At 35.0% G+C, this 19,057-nt stretch overlaps 2 protein-coding genes across 2 annotated transcripts; one reads left to right on the top strand and one right to left on the bottom strand.

Annotated features, from left to right (window-relative positions):
• The first annotated feature begins 6,406 nt into the window (after window positions 1–6,406).
• LOC109166860 (65-kDa microtubule-associated protein 6-like) lies at window positions 6,407–11,635 on the top strand. The gene is made up of 12 exons (XM_019315750.1): window positions 6,407–7,130; window positions 7,933–8,136; window positions 8,301–8,564; window positions 8,689–8,904; window positions 8,995–9,150; window positions 9,653–9,812; window positions 9,899–10,050; window positions 10,174–10,261; window positions 10,331–10,404; window positions 10,484–10,558; window positions 10,720–11,066; window positions 11,183–11,635. Exons 1-11 carry the CDS (start codon window positions 7,053–7,055, stop codon window positions 11,047–11,049), a joined length of 1,797 nt encoding a protein of 598 aa, XP_019171295.1. The 5' UTR covers window positions 6,407–7,052; the 3' UTR covers window positions 11,050–11,066; window positions 11,183–11,635.
• A 795-nt stretch (window positions 11,636–12,430) lies between these two features.
• Window positions 12,431–18,963, bottom strand: LOC109166882 (IAA-alanine resistance protein 1). Its single transcript, XM_019315780.1, has 11 exons — window positions 18,211–18,963; window positions 17,251–17,334; window positions 17,081–17,130; window positions 16,202–16,253; window positions 15,722–15,835; window positions 14,234–14,511; window positions 13,644–13,793; window positions 13,240–13,347; window positions 13,051–13,152; window positions 12,917–12,961; window positions 12,431–12,835 (listed from the first exon to the last, which is right to left on the bottom strand). Exons 1-11 carry the CDS (start codon window positions 18,563–18,565, stop codon window positions 12,680–12,682), a joined length of 1,494 nt encoding a protein of 497 aa, XP_019171325.1. The 5' UTR covers window positions 18,566–18,963; the 3' UTR covers window positions 12,431–12,679.
• Window positions 18,964–19,057: the final 94 nt, after the last annotated feature.

Here is a 19,057-nt window from a genome sequence, read left to right on the forward strand (position 1 = left end):
TCAGAAGGAACGCTTTCCTTTCGTTGAAGTGATCTTCGGTTAACGTCATTACTAACGTGTCCCCTGATTCTCGAGGAGGGTTCCTAATTTCTGCCATCACACAGAGAGAGAGAGAGAGAGATTTGTTTTCAAGCTTTAATTTTGGAATTGAAGCTAAGCATAAATTAATTAAACCTGCAGAGAAGAGAATTAATGCATGCAGTAATAATATTATAATGATGAGATAGAGATGGACCGTAGTAATACTCCATATGTGTATTTATAACATAATAATTATATGCATGTATCCATTAACTCGATCTCGTAAAAATCAAATCTCAATCTATACACCGTACGTATATCCCAAAATCCTGTATGGCCCGCTTAACAGATCGATATGATGCTTAGCTCGCTCCTGGCCGGTACGTAATCTTCATTCTTCTCGATCGCTTAATCAAGGCTGCCTGCATGCTGATGCTGAAGCTTTGTTTTTTTGCTCTTCCAAAACGCATTACCGAATCCGGTCTAATAAGTCCAAACCCCTCCCACTTTCAACAAGCCCGGCCTCTTTTTCAACACAAAACCCACTTTTCAGGAATCAGGAAGCCCCATCGCCACGTACTAAACCATGGCAAATTATGCTGTGCATCCGTATGCATACGGATGCAAAAACGACGTCGTTTTAATAAAACGCGCGTCTTCCCTAAAAAAAAAATAAAAATCAGGTTCGATTCCCAGCAACAACATATGAACTAAAATTCCATAATCGATGAACGTAACTATAATTCCATAATCGATAAACTATAATTCCATAATCGATGAACTATAATTCCATAATCTAATCTATGAACTAAAAATTCCAGAATGAATGAACTAAAATTCCATAATCTATAAACTAAAATTTCAGAATCGATGGACTACAATTCCATAATCGATGAACTATAATTCCATAATCTATGAACTAAAATTTCAGAATGAATGAACAATATAATGTTGTTGCTGGGAATCGAACCTGAATTTTTTTTTTTTAAAGGAGAGACACGCGTTTTATTAATAAAACGACGTCGTTTTGGCATCCGTATGCACCATGCATGGTGCATACGGATGCACAGCATAACGATTGCTAAACCATTGCTTCCCAGGAATTGAAGGCAAGGAGCCCCGCCCTGGCCTGGCCCATTTCATGGAAATCTTTGGTATACTATATTGTTTTTGTTATAAATAATAATGATTTTATTAAAGAAAAACAAATTAAATGGAATAGAATAAGACGATGGGAGCTACGGATTAGCCTTCTTGCTTTGATCGAGCTAGTCAACTATGGACAATATAACTAGATTAGTTTATCTCTTTATCGTCATTTAATTTGTCAGTTATTATTATCATAAGGCGGGCTTCACCAAAAATACATATTTAATTTAGATAGTTTTCTTCTAAATAATCAAAGATTTGAAGAGAGTATTTGTAGTGTTACTCAAATTATTTTGAGATTTGAATATGATAAGTACTCAAGTTAAGTTCCTTTCACAAATTAAAGCTAATTCCAGATTGTCAAACTCTATACTTTTCTCAACACCAGATGAACATACTCTTACCAACAATGGCACTAATAATCACTGACGGAGCTATATTGTATGTGCCGGGGGCCTTGTCCCCCTCCCCCCATATATTTGCCCCTCCTAGTCTAGTAGCAGCCTAGTACAGTAGTACCATTGAGTCTCCCGAAACAAATACTTTTTCTTTTGAAACCCCCAACACTACTTCAAATAATGATTCACAAAGTGAGGGGCTCCTTGTGTGCAGTAAGTAAATATCTAGTCTCTGTGATTCATGTTCAATCGGGGTGTGGTGGGCCTGAAATTCAGCCTTTTGGAAGAATAATGATTCACAAACTTAACATAAATAACCTACTAATAATATATAATTTGTTAGTCATATATACTTTTCTTTTGTCATGTATACTATTACTACTACTATTATTATTATCCTAGTCAAATAGAGATAAACGCTTCTAATTTATGAGATAGTAAGTATATATTTTGTAAGTATAGTTTTTTTTTTTTTTTTTTTTTTTTTTTTTTTTTTTTTTTTTTTGCGTGTGATAGATAAACTACTTAAATTTTACCGTGATGGATGAAAGAATATATATAAGGATAGTACTAGTAGTACGTGATGAAAAAGAAAAGTAGTAGCTAGCTAAAGTACAATATATTGCCTTATCCATGTGGGGTACGGTGGCTATATATATATATATATATATATATATATATATATATATATATATATATATATATATATATATATATATATATATATATATATATATATATATATATATATATATATATATATATATGATGTCTTTTGGGTTTGGTTTCGACCTACCAACGTACTATCCTAGCTGCCTGCTAGCTGGTATATGGGCAGACCAGGGTTTAGTAATATATATAATTCATGAGAATAATGTATAATTCATTAGTTGAAATTGAAGTTTGTAGGATTAAAATGTAATGTTTGGAAAGGTATGACAAAATGAGGACCGCCGGGCAATGCAAGTTGATCGAGTGGACACATGCACAAGTCAAAACTCCTATGTGTGGGGTTTCTCAATTCAATTCTGATGTTGATACATGTCTCTGCTTGTACAGGCCGTGATGATTATTAATTTAAGAATAATATATATGGAATATTACGGTTACTTTCTTTTTATTTTATTTAAAATTTTTTTTTTTTTGAGCAATGCTATCAGATACTTATATTTTTTTTCCATTTCGTTTAAGGAGATAAACTAAAAAAAATTATTTTCATTAAGAGTCGAACTTGAAACTTTGTAATTATATAATTATTTAAACTGTTTTGCTGATGGAGGACAAAAAAATAGCAGAGAAAATAGTTTTTTAGAAAAGACTAAAAATGAATTAGTACTTATAAATCTAGACTAGAATCAAAAATGAAATTAACTAAGTCTTATTCATTAATGATTAGTTGATTAGAATTATTGTTATTAATTGAATAAACAATGAAATATAAGGGATAAAGTAACAAGTGTAATGATGGAGAGATGAAACGCACGTGAAGAGGTAAAGTACAGACACAAGTTAATTAGGATAGGAGGGTGAATGTGCAGTGCGGTGAAGGAATTTATGATGCTGACAAATTAAGTGAAATGAAGTTGGAATTATATATATATCCAATAAAGTTACATCATTGAATTCAACTGAAAACAGAATGAACTACTACTCCGTACTACGTTACTTACAACCCAGGAGCTGAGGACACTGCTAAAAATTGTCAATTACTTTGGATATCTATCTTTCACCAAATCAATTTTACATTTTTTTTTTTTGAAACGACCAAATCAATTTTACATAATTACTAAATAAAGCTAAAGAGTGATTCGTTAATAGTCACACAGAATATCTATATGGTCGAGTGTAGTAGAAACCCTCATTTTCTTTTATTAGATGGGTGCTAAAAAAGTTGATACGGAGGGATCGATTAAGGGGGTGTTTGATAAATGGCGGTTAGCTTATAGCTGTTAATTGATTTAATTAGTGAGTTTGACTAGTTGATAGCATATTAGCTGATTGTAGAAAAATGTTTGGTAAATTAGTTGTTAGCTATTAGCTGATTACATACAAAATGACTTTCTCAAAAAGTTGATTGAAAAAAACTACTTTGAACTGTTTTTTGAATTTTAGCATTTTGGAGCAATAAGTTGTTACAAAAAGCTAATTAATCAAACACTCATATTGATTGTTTAACCAAGTCAAACAACTAATAGTAGTTAAATAAGCCAAAAGGGACCGATAGGGTAACTATCTTACTTCCCACATGCTCTGTCGGGTCGGAGTGTGGGGATCCTTAGGGTTGGGGATTCAGCCTTTGGGGTAAGGGTAATATCTTACCAAACATGGCCTAAATGTTTTCTTTTAAACATTTGTTTAATCAAGCCAAATAGCTGGTCAAATAAGGCCAAATTGAATGATATGGCCTAAATGTTTTCTTTTAAACATGTATATAAAAAGGCTAATATGTGCACATGACAGAGCTGCATTTGGGAGGATGTTGCTCCTAAATTAATACTTGGCGAGATTTAATCTTGAATCATTATTTTTAAACTTCACTCCTATAATCAATTGAACTGTGGAATTGTTTATTAATTGAATAGATGCTATAACAAACTTGTATTATAATAATAATAATAATAATAATCCATATTATACCAATTATTTGCAATTATAGTCCCAACCTCCAATTTTATATTTAATTAATTATTTATTGCGGCGAATATTAGATAATTAATCAATTAATTAATTAGTTAATACGTCCATAACAAAGTTCGTTAGCAATGAGTTTGATAGGGAAACCATATGCTCCATTGATTTATGTTTGACTAGATTTATTAAAATGCTTTTTAGAATTTAATAAAATTTTATTTTTATATATACTCTTCACTTAGGCCTATATAATTTATAAACGTAAATAATTGAGCTCAATGGAGGTTGAAATCCTATAATCTCTCAAGCAAATGCTTAGCTCCAGGGCTGTATTTGAGTCACAATCAAAACTCCAATATGAAGAGAAATACATAACCATAGAAGGAGTACAGTTCCTTAAATACATTTTAGTCAAATGGCTCATTCCCTAATTTTAGCTTTAAATATGGTAAACCGATAGAAATAAAGTAAACATATATATGCTAATTATTCTCTAATAATAGTAGTAATCATGGTGCTTGCACTTTCTTTATATTGTGAGTGTAAAGTCATAACCTTTTCGAAATTCATTCTAATAATAAGAATCTTTTTCTAAAAAAAAAGTAAAATAATGATGCTTGCTGTTGGAAAAAAAATAGCTTAAAATGACATGTTAAGTGGCTATTTTGTGGTACAATTATCAGTGGAGTCCACTTTTGATTTGGGTCAGGTTAATGTGGATTCGGATTCTTCGTAGTGAGACGAAGAGATTGATATATTGTACGCTCAAAACGGATAATGGGTGAATGAGATATTGATTCTCAAAGTAGACCCATTTGAGTTGGAAAATGAAAGAAAAAAGTGAGCTTTTGTCCCACATTGGTTTGGAAAGAGGATTTGCCCCCCCTTATATACAAGAGCTCTTTTGAAGCTTGTAGAATTGTATAGCATAGAGGCTCTCTCGCGTCGGAGGGGGGGGGGGGGGGGTTGCAAATCAAATTCCAACTAGAAGAGATTGAAAAATGCTTGATTCAAGCTCGTGTGCGCGGGCACGAAATTGGCGGGCTAAGTTATGCCAAACTTCGGAATCATTTTCCAACACACGCCACTGGATGTGGCCGGAACTACTAGTTTCGGCCTGTGGCGAACCTGTTACGTAATTAATGATTTGAGTTAATTCCAATCTTTATTTTTGAATTGAAACCCATGGTAATGGCTGCTGTTACCAGGTGTAGTGGGGGTGCCCTTAAGTACCTAATTAAAAGCTATTAAATCCTTCACCCCTATATAAAGAGGAGTTGGGCAGTAGAGATTTACACACAGAAAAAACTGAACACTAAAGTTCATCTTTTTAGCCTCAAAACTCTCTACTTCTACTCTTTCTTTAGCCATACTGTGTTCAAAACCTTGTTTTGCTCGCCGAATTCTTTGTTTGAATGCTCAAACATTGAATCATAGCAAGTTTTATCCTGGGAAGCCTAGGTCACAACGCTCCTAGCATCTTTGGGAGGTGGCAAATAAGGTTTTAAGGAAAGAGTGATCGCTTGACTCTTCATATTCATATTTTCTTCCATTCTTTCCAGAAATTAATAATCATATTTTATTTGATTATTATTTGTTTTTTCTACCAACGGTTCCATCACTTACACTTACTTTTTTTTTTTTTTTTTTTACATTCAAAAAAAAAAAAAAATCTTTTTGTTCTTGCATGTTTTCCATTAGTTACTAACCATTACTCATTGAATTGATCCTGATATGTCACCTTAACATAAACATAATAAGAAATTTTATATATTTTAACCAATTATCTTATGTAGTTCTGTCTAATCTTATAATGTCATATGAGTAATTTAATAAAAAAAAAACTCAAAATCTTTTACTATATAATGTGACAATAGATTTATTTTTATCACATATCACATTAAAATTTTCATCTAAGATAATGATTTTTTTTTTTTTTGGGGGGGAGGGGGGGGGGGGGTGTTTCTTGTAACTTGACCTGTGTAATAATTGTGGAACCAATAATTTATAATTCCTTTATCCAACTGTTTAGAAGTGTAGAACGAAATGACCCCTTAAAGAAGTAAGGAATCTACCATAAATATTTTCAAAAAAAAAAAAAAAAAGGAATCTACCATAAATTACTTGCTGGTCCAAAAATTTTAAAAATAAACAAATAAATAAAGAAACCTAATGGATTACCTTAACAATAAATGAAATGGGGTGTTATTAGCAGTACAGAGTATAATAAGCATTTTTCTGGTTTGTGAGCCTCTCTTGTTGGTGTTGGTGAAGCGTCACTCACAACTGACTTCTTTGTTTGTTCTTCTTCCCCAGCCCTCCCAACCACCCTTGGAATTCGTGCTAATGTGCACAGATCCGTCTGCATTCGCGCATTTTAGCACCACCCTAGCCTCTCACTTTCTTTATGTGCCACTGCACTACTTGTGTGCTTGTCTTTTCTGCGTAAAAATCCTTTCTTTGAAGTTTTCATTTTGATTTCCTTTTTATTATTTAGCAGTTTGCATCTGAAACACAACACTTGGAGCCTGAAAAGTGGCGAGGGCTGTGTGGAAAAGCTGTAGTGTGGTGGTTTTTTTCTTGAAGGTTTCAGATCTGGAAGTTGGGAAAGTAAAGATGGAGCTTTTTTCATTATAATTACTCTCTTTTTTTCGAAATTCAACTCCTTTTACACTCCATAAAGAGACAAAGAGGCAGAGAGCCCACCATCCACTACTAGCGTGCTGTTAGTCCTTTAGGAGTATGAAAAATTAGCTTTTGTTGAACCTTTTGTGCAATTCTCCACTGTTTCTCAAGAGCCCATAATTGCTGTGTGTCTGAGAGAGAGAGAGAGAAAGAGAGAGAAGTGAAGAAATGTTGACTCTTGAGAGTCCTTGTAGCGGCAGTGTCGGCACCAGCAGTTCTTGCGCTACTTTGCTTAGAGAACTCCAGGTCCTCCCTCCCTTTGACTTTTTACCTTTTGTCACCTTTTCTCTTTGACGTCCAAATGATTTTTTTCTGCAATACTTTATTTGGCCGAATTTTGTGTTTACATAAAATTCATTGTAATATTTGTTAATTTATTGCTTCAATTCTTACAAGTATGGAAAATTCTTGAATTGGGTGTTCTTGTTTCTTTTATTTTTGTCTTCTGTCTTGATTGGGTATGCTTGCCATTTTATTTTTTTTTTTGTTGGAATTGGAAAATCTTCTTATGATTACCATAATTCTTAAGCTGTTTATCCTTCTTTTTTCTTCTTGATTCTTTGTATACCTGAAATTTATTGTAATATTTTCTTAAATTTTGCTACTTGCCATTTCTTTCTTGCTTCAATTTTCTCCCAAGTATGGAAAATTTCCTGAGTTGGGTATGCTTCCTTTGTTCTTTAATTTCAAAAGTTCTTGTCATGAAAGATTTCTTGAGTTGGGGTATCCTTTATTTATTTATTTTTTTAAATTTTCTCAGCAGTCAGCACTGTTCTGTTTAATCAAACTTCACTGTATTTCACAACTGATTCAAAGAATTACCATGTTGGGTGAGAAATATGTTGTACTTGGGAACTTAAAAAGCTTAAAAATGAGCATATTAGTATGGTATTCATTATGTGTCTGAGAGCTTCCTCTTCCAATTTCATGTCTTGGTTTACTGTGATGTCTACTTTCTATGTGTACCAATCATTTCCTTCTGGCAGAGTAAAGGTATGATAGTTTATTAACCACCACGCTAATTCATTGTTTTTTTCCTAATAAGCAGCAATTATGGACTGACATTGGTGAGAATGAGGCAGAAAAAGACAAAATGTTGGTGGAGCTGGAGAGAGAATGCTTACAAGTTTACAGAAGAAAGGTTGATGAAACTGCTAATGCCAAATCACGCCTTCACCAATCTCTTGCAGCAAAAGAAGCAGAGCTTGCAACACTAATGGCAACTCTTGGTGAACTCAGTATTAACTCGCCGGTAAGATATCTCAAGTTTGTCCCTTCTCCCTTGATATATAATGATCGCTTCATTTAATATATGCATCTCCCTTTCTTTATCTTTTGTTTGTTGCCCCCTGCAATTATTTTTGTACTCCCAATGTCAGTATAATCTGTATGTCACGAGTTGTGGATTGTTATCAGATCCACTCAGACAAGATGACAATGCCATTGAAGGAGCAACTAGCTTTAATCACACCACTGGTTCAAGATTTGAAAGTAAAGAAAGAGGAAAGGCTAAAGCAATTCACAGATATAAAGACACAAATTGAGAAGATAACTAGTGAAATTTCTGGATATGGTCATATAATCAATGCTGTGAATTCCTTGAATCTGGAAGAAAATGACTTGTCATTGAGAAGGCTCTCAGAGCACCAATCCCGCCTTCATGCTCTCCAGAAGGAAAAGGTATCAAGTAACATCCTTTTTAAGTTTTCTGTTCATACTTGATTTTTGAATTTTTGTGTGCCCTTGAGGTCCTAGTTTCCTAAAGAAAATAATTAGTGATTGCAAATTTCCGTCATTTTTACAGTCTGAGCGCATCCAGAAAGTGTTAGAGTTTGTAAATGAGGTGCACACGTTGTGTGCTATTCTTGGGGTGGATTTTGGTCAAACTGTGAGTGATGTGCATCCAAGCTTACATGATACAAGACTCGGGCAATCTACAAATATCAGCAATAGCACGTTAGAGGGCTTAGAGCAGACTATTATCAGGTTGAAAACAGAACGGAAAGTTCGTCTCCAGAAGGTACTGTTTTCCATTGGTTGCTTCATTTACTTTCCCTTTGTGGCTTTGTGTGTATATTAATTACTAAATTTTTCTATTTTGCCAATGTAGCTAAAAGATGTTTCTGGTTCACTAACTGAACTCTGGAACTTGATGGATACACCGAGAGAAGAGAAGACTTACTTTTTAAGGATCACCTCCGTTCTTGGTTTTCCTGAACAAGAGATCAAGGAATCTGGTGCTCTTTCATCGGAGATCATTCAACAGGTTTGCAAGCATCTCAACCTCCTCTATATCCTTTTTCCTTTTCCCGTTTTTCTATAAGCAATTATTTCCCCTTCTTTCAGTTCATCATCTCAAACTAATTATAACCCCCTCACATTGAACTGTGTCCCTGAACAGAATTCTAACCATAAAATTTGAGACTTAGGACTCAAGTGTATTATCTCCATACAACTGCAAAATCAAATGTTTACTAGTATACATTATGTGATTTAAAAAACTGCAAGACTGATCAAAGGATCAAAAGTTTTTGGAAAAGATTATTTTTTTGAGTACTACTGACTCTGTTACTATGCAGTATCTGTTCATAACTACTTTCTCAACCTACTGAAGCACAAAGAGTCAATATTGCCTCCACTGAGGCTCAAACCCATAACCTCCCATATGGGATAGCAACTTGGTGCGCCACTAGACCACAAGGTCATTGGCCTTGGAAAAGATTATATAAGCACTAGATTATATTATACCTTTCTTTTGTTCAATATAGGTTTCATCGGAAGTTGAGAGGCTCACTAAACTAAAGGCTAGCAGAATGAAAGAGTTGGTGATGAAGAGGAGGTCAGAGTTGGAGGATATATGCAGTAAAAGCCATATTGAACCTGATCCAAGCACTGCTACTGATAAATCATGTGCAATGATAGACTCTGGTACGTTCCCTATTCTGGGGTCATAACCCTCTTATGAATCTCAAACTTCCATTTCAAATAAACAAGTTCGATGTTTGATGGACCAGGTCTCGTGGATCCTTGTGAGCTCTTGGCAAACATTGAAGCACAAATAAATAAAGCAAAGGATGAAGCTCTGAACCGAAAAGAAATTATGGATAGGATTGAGCGATGGCTTTCTGCTTGTGAGGAAGAAAACTGGCTTGAAGATTATAACCTAGTAAGCTGTGAAATTCTAGTTTGCATAAGATGACTAAAGTGTATTATTTTCTGTTGTAAGCCAATGTTAAGCTGCTTTTTTCATTAATGATGGAAAGTTTGAATAGCTCCTTGTGTTTATCAGGATAAAAACCGTTACAGTGGTGGGAGAGGCGCTCACATAAACTTAAAGCGAGCAGAACGAGCTCGAATTAGTGTAAATAAGATTCCAGGTAATTTATCCTGTTATTTCCATTAGGATTATTTTTCCCAGTCGGGTGCTTGAGTTGCTTCCATTTCAGGTATGGTTGACAGTCTGATTAGCAAGACACTAGCTTGGGAAGATGAGAAGAAGAAGTTGTTTCTTTATGACGGGGTGAGTTTTACTGCTGTTAAGAAATTTCTTTTTTTCTTGGATGGCAATTTTAAATGATCATATCTGAATATTCTTGTAGGCACGATTGGTATCGGTATTGGAAGATTACAAATTGACCCGGCTACAAAAGGAAGAGGAGAAAAGGCGTGCTCGTGTAATGTTTGCCGACTTTTTTCTTTAAAATTTCTTCTATCGTATCTTATGAACACTTTGTGTGAGTCAAAGGGAGAAAAATATGGATTATATCCACATGAAAATTGCTATTTTGATGCACTGAACTGAAGGTTTCTCCTGTTATCTTTCTCTTGCTTGCAGGATCAAAAGAAACTTCATGATCTGCTCCTCACTGAAAAAGAATTGAGGTATGGTTCTAAACCAAGTCCAAGGAGAAGCAATAGCTTTAGGAAGACAAATGGATTCCATACTAACGGATGTGTAACCCCCTCACCACGTCGGAATTCTGCTGGCTGTCAAACCCCCGAGCTTTTAACACCCCGCTCATACTCTGGGCGACAGAATGGGTATTTCAGAGAAACTAGAAGGCTTTCAACTGCCCCTCTGAATTTTGTGGCAATAGCAAAGGAGGATATGATGTCTTTTTCATCCGTTTCTGGTTCTGAACCAGAGTCTCCACTTCAACCCTGAATATGGAATTTAAACTGGTATGGTCTTATTTTCCCCTTTAGAAACCGCAACTCACCACCATGTAATACTTATGAAGCGAAAATTGAGTTTCTTATACATTCTTGCAAATATATATATATATATATGTATGCAGGGTGATACCAAATTATGGTTTGCTGTGGATTCACTCAGTAAGTAGGCCAACATGACTGGGAAGGAAGTACTGAAACCTGTGAATATGAAAGAGGTATGTTTAGGGGATTGTAGACACAGTGGTAACAGGAGTGCAGTGCAGGAAAGTGGTATACTGAGTGAGAGATTAGTGTGGATATGAATTAGTTAAAAGTGCAAAAATGTTGAGTATGGGAGACTACTACTTAGTACTGACCGACCATAATATGTGTTATTTAAGGATTTGGTTTTTGGATGTACATATAATTGTGTTATTGGTTTGACTTTTGATTGATGTGTAGTAGGTGTCTGGTTGTATCTATCTATCTATCTATCTATCTATCTATGTAGTATGTAGGGCTCTCAAGATTGTACTCCCAGCCTGTAGTGAACAGACAAGTTTGTATGGTATGATATTGGGTGGATACAGCTATCACATTTTGTCGTTGCATACTGGCATCATCAATTTGATGTCTTTCAGAAAACGACTTCTTTATGTCCCACCCCACCTCGGGATTTCAATACTATACTGCCACTGGCCAGTGGGGTTTACCTTTAAACAAAATGTCTGGGGACTCGACTTGGGCATTATTATTACTCCACTTTTAAACAAAATTGGTACTTGAAATTAAGTCAACAACAAAGAAACAACTTTATTTTTGAGAATTAGACATGTTTTTAAAATAGTTAGTCTATTAGTTAATTTTATCTTACTTGATCACTATTGATCACTATTACTTGTTTGACTTAATTAACTTTTTGTAACAGCTTATAGTTCTAAAAAGTTAAAATTTAAAAAACTGCTCAAAGCAGCTTTTTGAGAAAGTCATTTGCATATGATAAATTATCAGTTAATAGTTAATTTACCAAACATTTTGTTACAATTGGTCAGTACTATCAACTAATTAAAACCACTAACCTAATCAACTAACAGCTATTAGTCAACAATTATTTACCAAACATCTCCTTAATCTATTCTATGACTCCGTATTTAGTTTTTGGTTTTAAACCAAATACATTCCTTTTTTAAAAACATGAACAGATACTACAATGTAATAGAGCTAGTAGCATTCAAAAAAAAAAAAAACATTCCTTTTTTAAAAAATGCGGTAAAAGTAAAACAACAAAGCATAAAAAGTATAATAATAAATTTAAAAGTATAATAATAAATTTATCATTGTTAAGGTTTATCGACTAAGTAAGAGATGTTCCATATTGTCAGAATTGTTTGTAATCACTAATCATATAGAAGCCGCCATCATTTGGAACACAGGTAACATGGACAAAGGACAAGTTCCTTCTTTCAATGTTATGTATTCATTCTACTGTATATAATAAGACTGTAAGCACGATAATAAGCCAGGAAGTGCACATTGTACAGACAACCAAATTCGTATTGGAAAATTGAGCATAGGAGAAAGAAGCCATTAATGCAACCGTGACGTGACGTACGTGCTACACAGCATATCATAGCATCATTCTATTCTACAAGAGATATTGAAAGAGCCACAGCCATGCCTAACGACAAAGAGATTAGTTGAATCACCGTACTCTTAACGGATAAGGAGCTGCCGCTGTTTGATTCTGCCAGCACTCCCGCAACTGCAACGTAAATAAACCCACCTGCTGTGAATCCCTGCAACAAATTCAAACATCAATTAATTACAGAGTAATTTTTAATCTCGAATGAATAGCATAGCTCCACCTCCAAGATTACCTCAATCAATGATGACTGCCCTGGATCTTGTCCTAGCACCAAGGCCTATAAACACAATATCAAATATTTATTACTTTCTTAAGTACACAAGGCAAAAAAGAACAATTTGTCATCAAACACGGTAGAATACGAACCAGTGCAGTTCCTGCAAGTGCCATTAGTGCCGATAAGAAGTTAAAAAACAATGCTTTCGAAACACTGAAACCAGACCTCACCAAGATTCCAAAGTCACCTATCTGCATTAGAATAGCCAAAACCCAGATTCAGCAATAGTTAAATGAATCTATTTATCAATGTGTGTTAGAGAGAGAGAGAGAGAAGACCTCCTGAGGAAGCTCATGAGCAAGCAGAAACAATGTTCTTGACCACCCACCAACTGATCCATAAAGCAGGAAAGCACTACCTAATGCCATCCCATCAGTAAAATTATGCTGCAACAAAAAACAAATTTTGTAGAAATTAATCCAGTTAATAACATGAGCTTTGTTAAATTGGATTGTTGGGAACATAGAAAAAGTGATTCACTTTATTCATGTTTGCCAAAGATCATGTATTATTATACAGTACATTTTATCTTATTTTATCCAGTTATCTATCAGCACCTTCAAGTTGATTATGGATTATCTTCATAAACATAAGCTTTACATAATATGATAATAACAATAATAAAGAAAAAAAAAAGAAGACTCAAAAGGAAGATACATTGCCAAAATTAAAGAATACATACAACACCATCAGAGAAGAGATTGAGATAACCAAACACCAGGCTTGACTGTGATTTAGCAGGCCCTTCTTTGGTGGATTTAGCACTATCTTTGGATGAATTTAAAGCCTCTCCGTTGGTTTCAAGTTTACCATCATCACCACCACTGTTTCTCTGCAAAAGGGCAAGAGCCAGAATATGAGACAATACAAAAACAAATACCAGAGGAACATAGGGTGCTTCTACAATGCCTTTTTCACACACACACACACACACACAAAAAGAGATATTTTTGTCACATGCTACTTATTTTTTTCTTTTTTCTCAACCCAATTGATATGACCAAAAAACCCTCACTTTTTTTTTCATTTTTGGAAAGAGGCATTGTAAAAGTTCCCTAAGAATAGATCATTTATTGTAGAACATCTGCTTCTGTGAAATGCAGGCACATCAATAGATCCAAAATTAGAATGTGAAAAGATGTATGTGTAACATGACACTCAATAATAAAACCAAGAGTAATTGACATACAGAATAAAAAAAAAATTAAGGACAGTGAACAGCAAGAAAAATCAATTTCAAAAAATAATTGACATTCAGAACTAACATTCTACCTTCCTGAGAACAGCGTTTTTGCTGCCCTTCTCCCCATTAAGCATCTCAGCAGATTGACCATCAATTTTACTTCCACCAGATTCCTTTTCTGGTAAGCTTCCAGTTTTCTCATGAGTCAGGCCCTGAAGATCATTATCAGGATTGTTATCATCCTTTAATTTCTTACTGTGACTGTGATGATGATGATGATGACCATGACCCCATGCATTAACTCCTCCAGACAATTCTTCAACGTACCTCACAAGCTTCTCAACAATAAGAAAAAGCACAATTCCAGCTGCAGTAAACAAGTACAGAGTATAAATCATGATAAGATTTGAAATGGTTAACAGGGCAGCAAACCCTATATGAATGTAATCTACCCAGAAAAGTACTATTAAAATATTTTTACAATTTTAGATCATAATTGCATTCTTCTCCCATAACTTAAACCAAAAGTTATGATACACATATAGCAGATTGAGTCTTGCACTCCATTATTCCAAGCCTTGGAACTTGGAAGTTTGAGTGAAAGCTCATTACAACTTTTTAGTCTTCTACAAATTTTAACCTCAAATTTCAAACAAACTTATTTGCAAGTCCAAAAGAATAAACTCCACCAATAACATCCTCAAACTAAGGTCTATAAAACTGAAAAGTAAATGAAATATGGAAAAAATATTAATACTCCATAATAAATTAAAACTTTCACTGCAAACCAATTGGATAAGAAAAGTACCAATTTACTAAGGTCCAAGGTTAGATTAAAAATTCCCAGCATGACTGCCAAAGAGGCCATGGAAAGCTGATGATGTATTGTTGGAGGATGTATAGTGTACTAGTCAGAGGTGAGAGGACTAGAGCAGGAATGTGATATGGACAACCAGGCTCTCGTCACAGGCAAATGTGTTTGAATGAAAATAAAGATGGAGAGGAAACACTGGGATTTTTGTTGAGATCCCAAACTCCCTGTTTTCTCTAGGCTAATACAATGACTCCTAATCTGACTGAGACTAAGCTAACTATCTATGAGTTCTAGTCTAACTAAACTATTCTATTATGACAAAAAATAGGAATATAGGATTATGAGAAAATTAGGATTTTGTCAATTGCTCTTTCAGTCTTCCTTTCCAAATTTAGTTTTCCTTGTGCAGGTCTACACCTGCTGCAGTACCCCTTCCCCCAGAATGCAGGATCAATTTAGAGAGGAGAGAGAGAGAGACAGCGCCTGCTGGGGGAATGGAAATGGGGCATAGGAGAAACTGTTTTCCTTCCTAGAAATAGAAAGATGACAGCTGAGAAATGAGAATTAGGGCTTTCATTTAATTACACTATCCTTGTAAATACAAAAAACAACATAATGTAATAGATGCAAGTGTATGCATGCTTGAGTGCTCTAGCATGCAATACACAAAATGAGATTCTTCTTTTTGTAAATTGTCAAAAGCAAAAAGGCTGATTATATATATATGCACAAAAAAGAGGCTTGAAACCTAATGACAACTTACCCAATATGGACAATCCAACAGAAAGATCCTTCAAGGAATGAGAATGTGAATGTCCAACATGGTCATGATCATGAGAATGGACCGCATGGCTTTCTGAATGAGAGTGATTGTCACCTGAAAAAGAATGTAATGCCTCACAAAATTACCAAATCCTACAGATGTTTATATAATTTATTGTTGTAGAGTTTCTGGGGGTAGGGCAGGCAGCAAGTAAGAAACATAGGGAAGATATGAGACTTTAAAACACCATTTACTCGCTACTCACTAGTGTCCCTTTTGTTTATGCTAATATAATTTTTGTTGTTGGGAGTGAAGTATCAACATCTTTCGTGCAATAGTTCATGGACTGGGGATTCTTGGAGCTACTTACAAAGATTTACTAATAAGAAAAAAGGGGGTGGAATTGATATCACAAGATCAATTCAAAAATGAATGCGGATTTTATTTCCATTCAACCACCATTCCTTTGCCAAATCTTACCAAAAGCATGGGGTAGTTGATGAAGAAAAGCATCACCCAACATTGCTCCAGCCTGCAGGGGGCATACTACATATTATGAGAACAAACAAAATAATAATTGAAGAAGAAAAGGCATGAGAACACTTTTAAGAGCATCACAGGTCAAGCTACTGGAAAAACTAAAGGAAAGGCAGACGAATAATTATATACTAGTTCAGAACTTCTAAACACAACATACAAGATTTATGAAATTAGTAACAGAGTTTGTTCAAGAAATTATATATCCTCCGTTTTATATTTTATTATTTTAAGATCATTGAAGGCCTTCATATCACCACTTGAACAGACAGCATTTCTATCAAGCACAGTTACATCATAATCTCTCCCAAGAAATACGGTAAATTGCATTGTAGCCTACATGTCACCATTTCATCACTTTTCTGCCACCATAATGATTGCACCACCACATCGCATATCACTTCCACCACTCTTTCTCTTCCTCTTCCCTCGTCACTGTCCACTATTGCTACCATACCTTTCAAAGCACTCTACATTTCCTCTCTCTTCCTCTTAAACTACTATCCACTTATACCAGTGTCATAGCACAAACATGCCATCTCATTCTCCTTGCAGCAGCCTTGCTTACAAAATTCGCATGAACTTTTGTAGAATTGATTACCTAATGTGTGAAAACTTGGAATGTAACTCTCTATCAACTACATAGATTTGTACCTAAAAGTCAGAGACAAAACAGAACCCAAAATAGCAATTAAAGTAGATAATGGACCCAGCTAATGGGCTCAGGTAAGAAGCCATTAGATAAGTCGGACATCCAAAACGCAGGAACCAAAATTTTGTTGAAAGAAAATAAAGAGCCATATGAGAAGTCATGTATCTAACCCCAAATAATGCCAGAGCATCCACAATGGCTTTGGATGGCCTTCCTTTCACTGCAGAAAACAAGAGTCTAATTGTAGTTAAGAAAATTGTGTGTTAACCAAGCTGAAGCAAATCTCTACCCAGATTCAAGAACAAAACACACAAACCCAAAAGGCATATAAACCACTTACAAAATATTAGAGGCAATATGATCAGGCAAACAAGGGATGCCAAGCTCACCAATAGAGAGCAACTCATTGCATGAAGCCAAAGCCCTGCCCAATACATCCAGCAACCAAAAAAAAGGCAAGGTTAAAACAGCTGACATGCATACATACATACACATGTTCAGTCCCAGGTTGCCAAAAACTAACAGTTAGAATGTGATCAACACGGCATGAAGCAGATAAAATGATGGCATACAGAATGCAAGTATAAATAAGATCACGAGACAGAACAAATTGATAGCATATATCACCAGGAAATAACTAAAATAATAACACTGCCAGCAAGGCAGGAACTATGGTTTGCATAGAATCCAACCTCTAGTGTAAAGATGGCACAAAAATTTGTCAGTCAGTAAGTTGTTTTTTTTTTTTTTTAATGCTATAAGAGATGCCAATAGCAAACTTCTCATGCCTAATGACACTTTAAAGGAATCTGAATTAGTCTACCTTTGGAATAGACTTACATGAGGACATGTGTTGTAAACAGAAAATTTTTTGTTGATAAAGCATAAATTTAGCATGACAATAATGTATTGCAGACAGCATACAAAAGGGAGTTTGCAGAAGAGATTCAGGCTTCAATAGGAAGAGATTTGCATTGGTGAGCTTAGATGCTCCTAGGGATCACTAAAGCCGAGTCTACAAAGCTCAATTTTAATTAGACTAGTGTTGATATTTTTAGTCTTACACAAGAATAGTTTTATTATCTTAATAATTTTAATAAGCATGAACTTATATTAAATGCAAACTTTTGCAATAATGAGCTCCGCACTACTACTTGAATCAATCGAATGTAATAAAGACACTGGCGAGCTCTTAACAGAGATACTAGTCTATAATAAACAAAGAAATTAACTTTATGAACTGAAATTAAATTTACAAAAAAAAAAAATAATAATAACAATAATAAATTAATTCAATTACCAAGACCAGAGAACTCAGAATCAACATGCCCGTGGTCATGATGGTGGTGGTGGTGTTCATCGCGGGTCCCAAATCCGTACAGCTTTAGATCTTCCTCTTCCGCCAATTCCTCAGGAAGCAGCTTCCTTTTATTCACTTCAGCGCCGCTATGGTGGTGGTGGTGATCGTGATCGTGGCCGTGGCTACACTGGTGAGTAGACGCGTGTCCATGGTCAGCATCGCCGTGGTGATGGTCGTGTCCGTGGCTACACTGTTCCGGCGAAGAATGCCCGTGGACCGCCGACACACACAATCCAGAAATCAGCAGTAAGACAAACAGTAAACCGGGGCAGATCTGTCTTAGAGCAACCGCCATTTCTGCTTCTCCTTCTAAGATGAGTACGGCGGAGTAGACGACTTCGCCACTTGGGAAAATTAAATTTGAACCCCTCAAAAAAAAATCTAATTTTAGGAAGCGAATTTAGAGTGGGGAGAGCTAATGTGGAAGTGGATGAAGAACATTAAATTGGGATTTGAAACAATCAGAGGAATTAAGAGCGGTTTTTGCAGGTGCCTTCAATTGTGATTATACAAACGGCGCAGAAGAAGAGTATAATTATTCCCACGATTACACCGAATGTTACTACATCCATTTTTTTTCTTGTAATTTTCATTCCATTTATTACCAAAAAAAAAAAAACTGAAATAATATAATCAGAACTATATAATATAACTCATATTTCAGAATTCTCAGAGGGTAAATGTTAGGTGATACACGGATACAGTGCATCTTGATATCTAATATTCTAATTTCAATTCGACCTTCGAGGTTTCTATTATTGCATTCTATACCCTGAATATTTTATTT

Source organism: Ipomoea nil, unplaced genomic scaffold, assembly GCF_001879475.1.
Source record: "Ipomoea nil cultivar Tokyo-kokei standard unplaced genomic scaffold, Asagao_1.1 scaffold3109, whole genome shotgun sequence".
NCBI classification, from domain to species: Eukaryota; Viridiplantae; Streptophyta; class Magnoliopsida; order Solanales; family Convolvulaceae; genus Ipomoea; species Ipomoea nil.

Bases quoted from the DNA above. Each gene is read 5' to 3' on its own strand.
- LOC109166860 (XM_019315750.1), top strand. From the start codon at position 7,053: ATGTTGACTCTTGAGAGTCCTTGTAGCGGCAGTGTCGGCACCAGCAGT. The intron at 8,137-8,300 runs GTAAGATATCTC...GATTGTTATCAG, and splicing joins AACTCAGTATTAACTCGCCG to ATCCACTCAGACAAGATGAC. The intron at 9,813-9,898 runs GTACGTTCCCTA...TTGATGGACCAG, and splicing joins ATGTGCAATGATAGACTCTG to GTCTCGTGGATCCTTGTGAG.
- LOC109166882 (XM_019315780.1), bottom strand. From the start codon at position 18,565: ATGGCGGTTGCTCTAAGACAGATCTGCCCCGGTTTACTGTTTGTCTTA. The intron at 15,836-16,201 runs GTAAGATTTGGC...ATTCTTTTTCAG, and splicing joins TCAACTACCCCATGCTTTTG to GTGACAATCACTCTCATTCA. The intron at 12,962-13,050 runs GTTCGTATTCTA...TTGTGTTTATAG, and splicing joins CACTTGCAGGAACTGCACTG to GCCTTGGTGCTAGGACAAGA.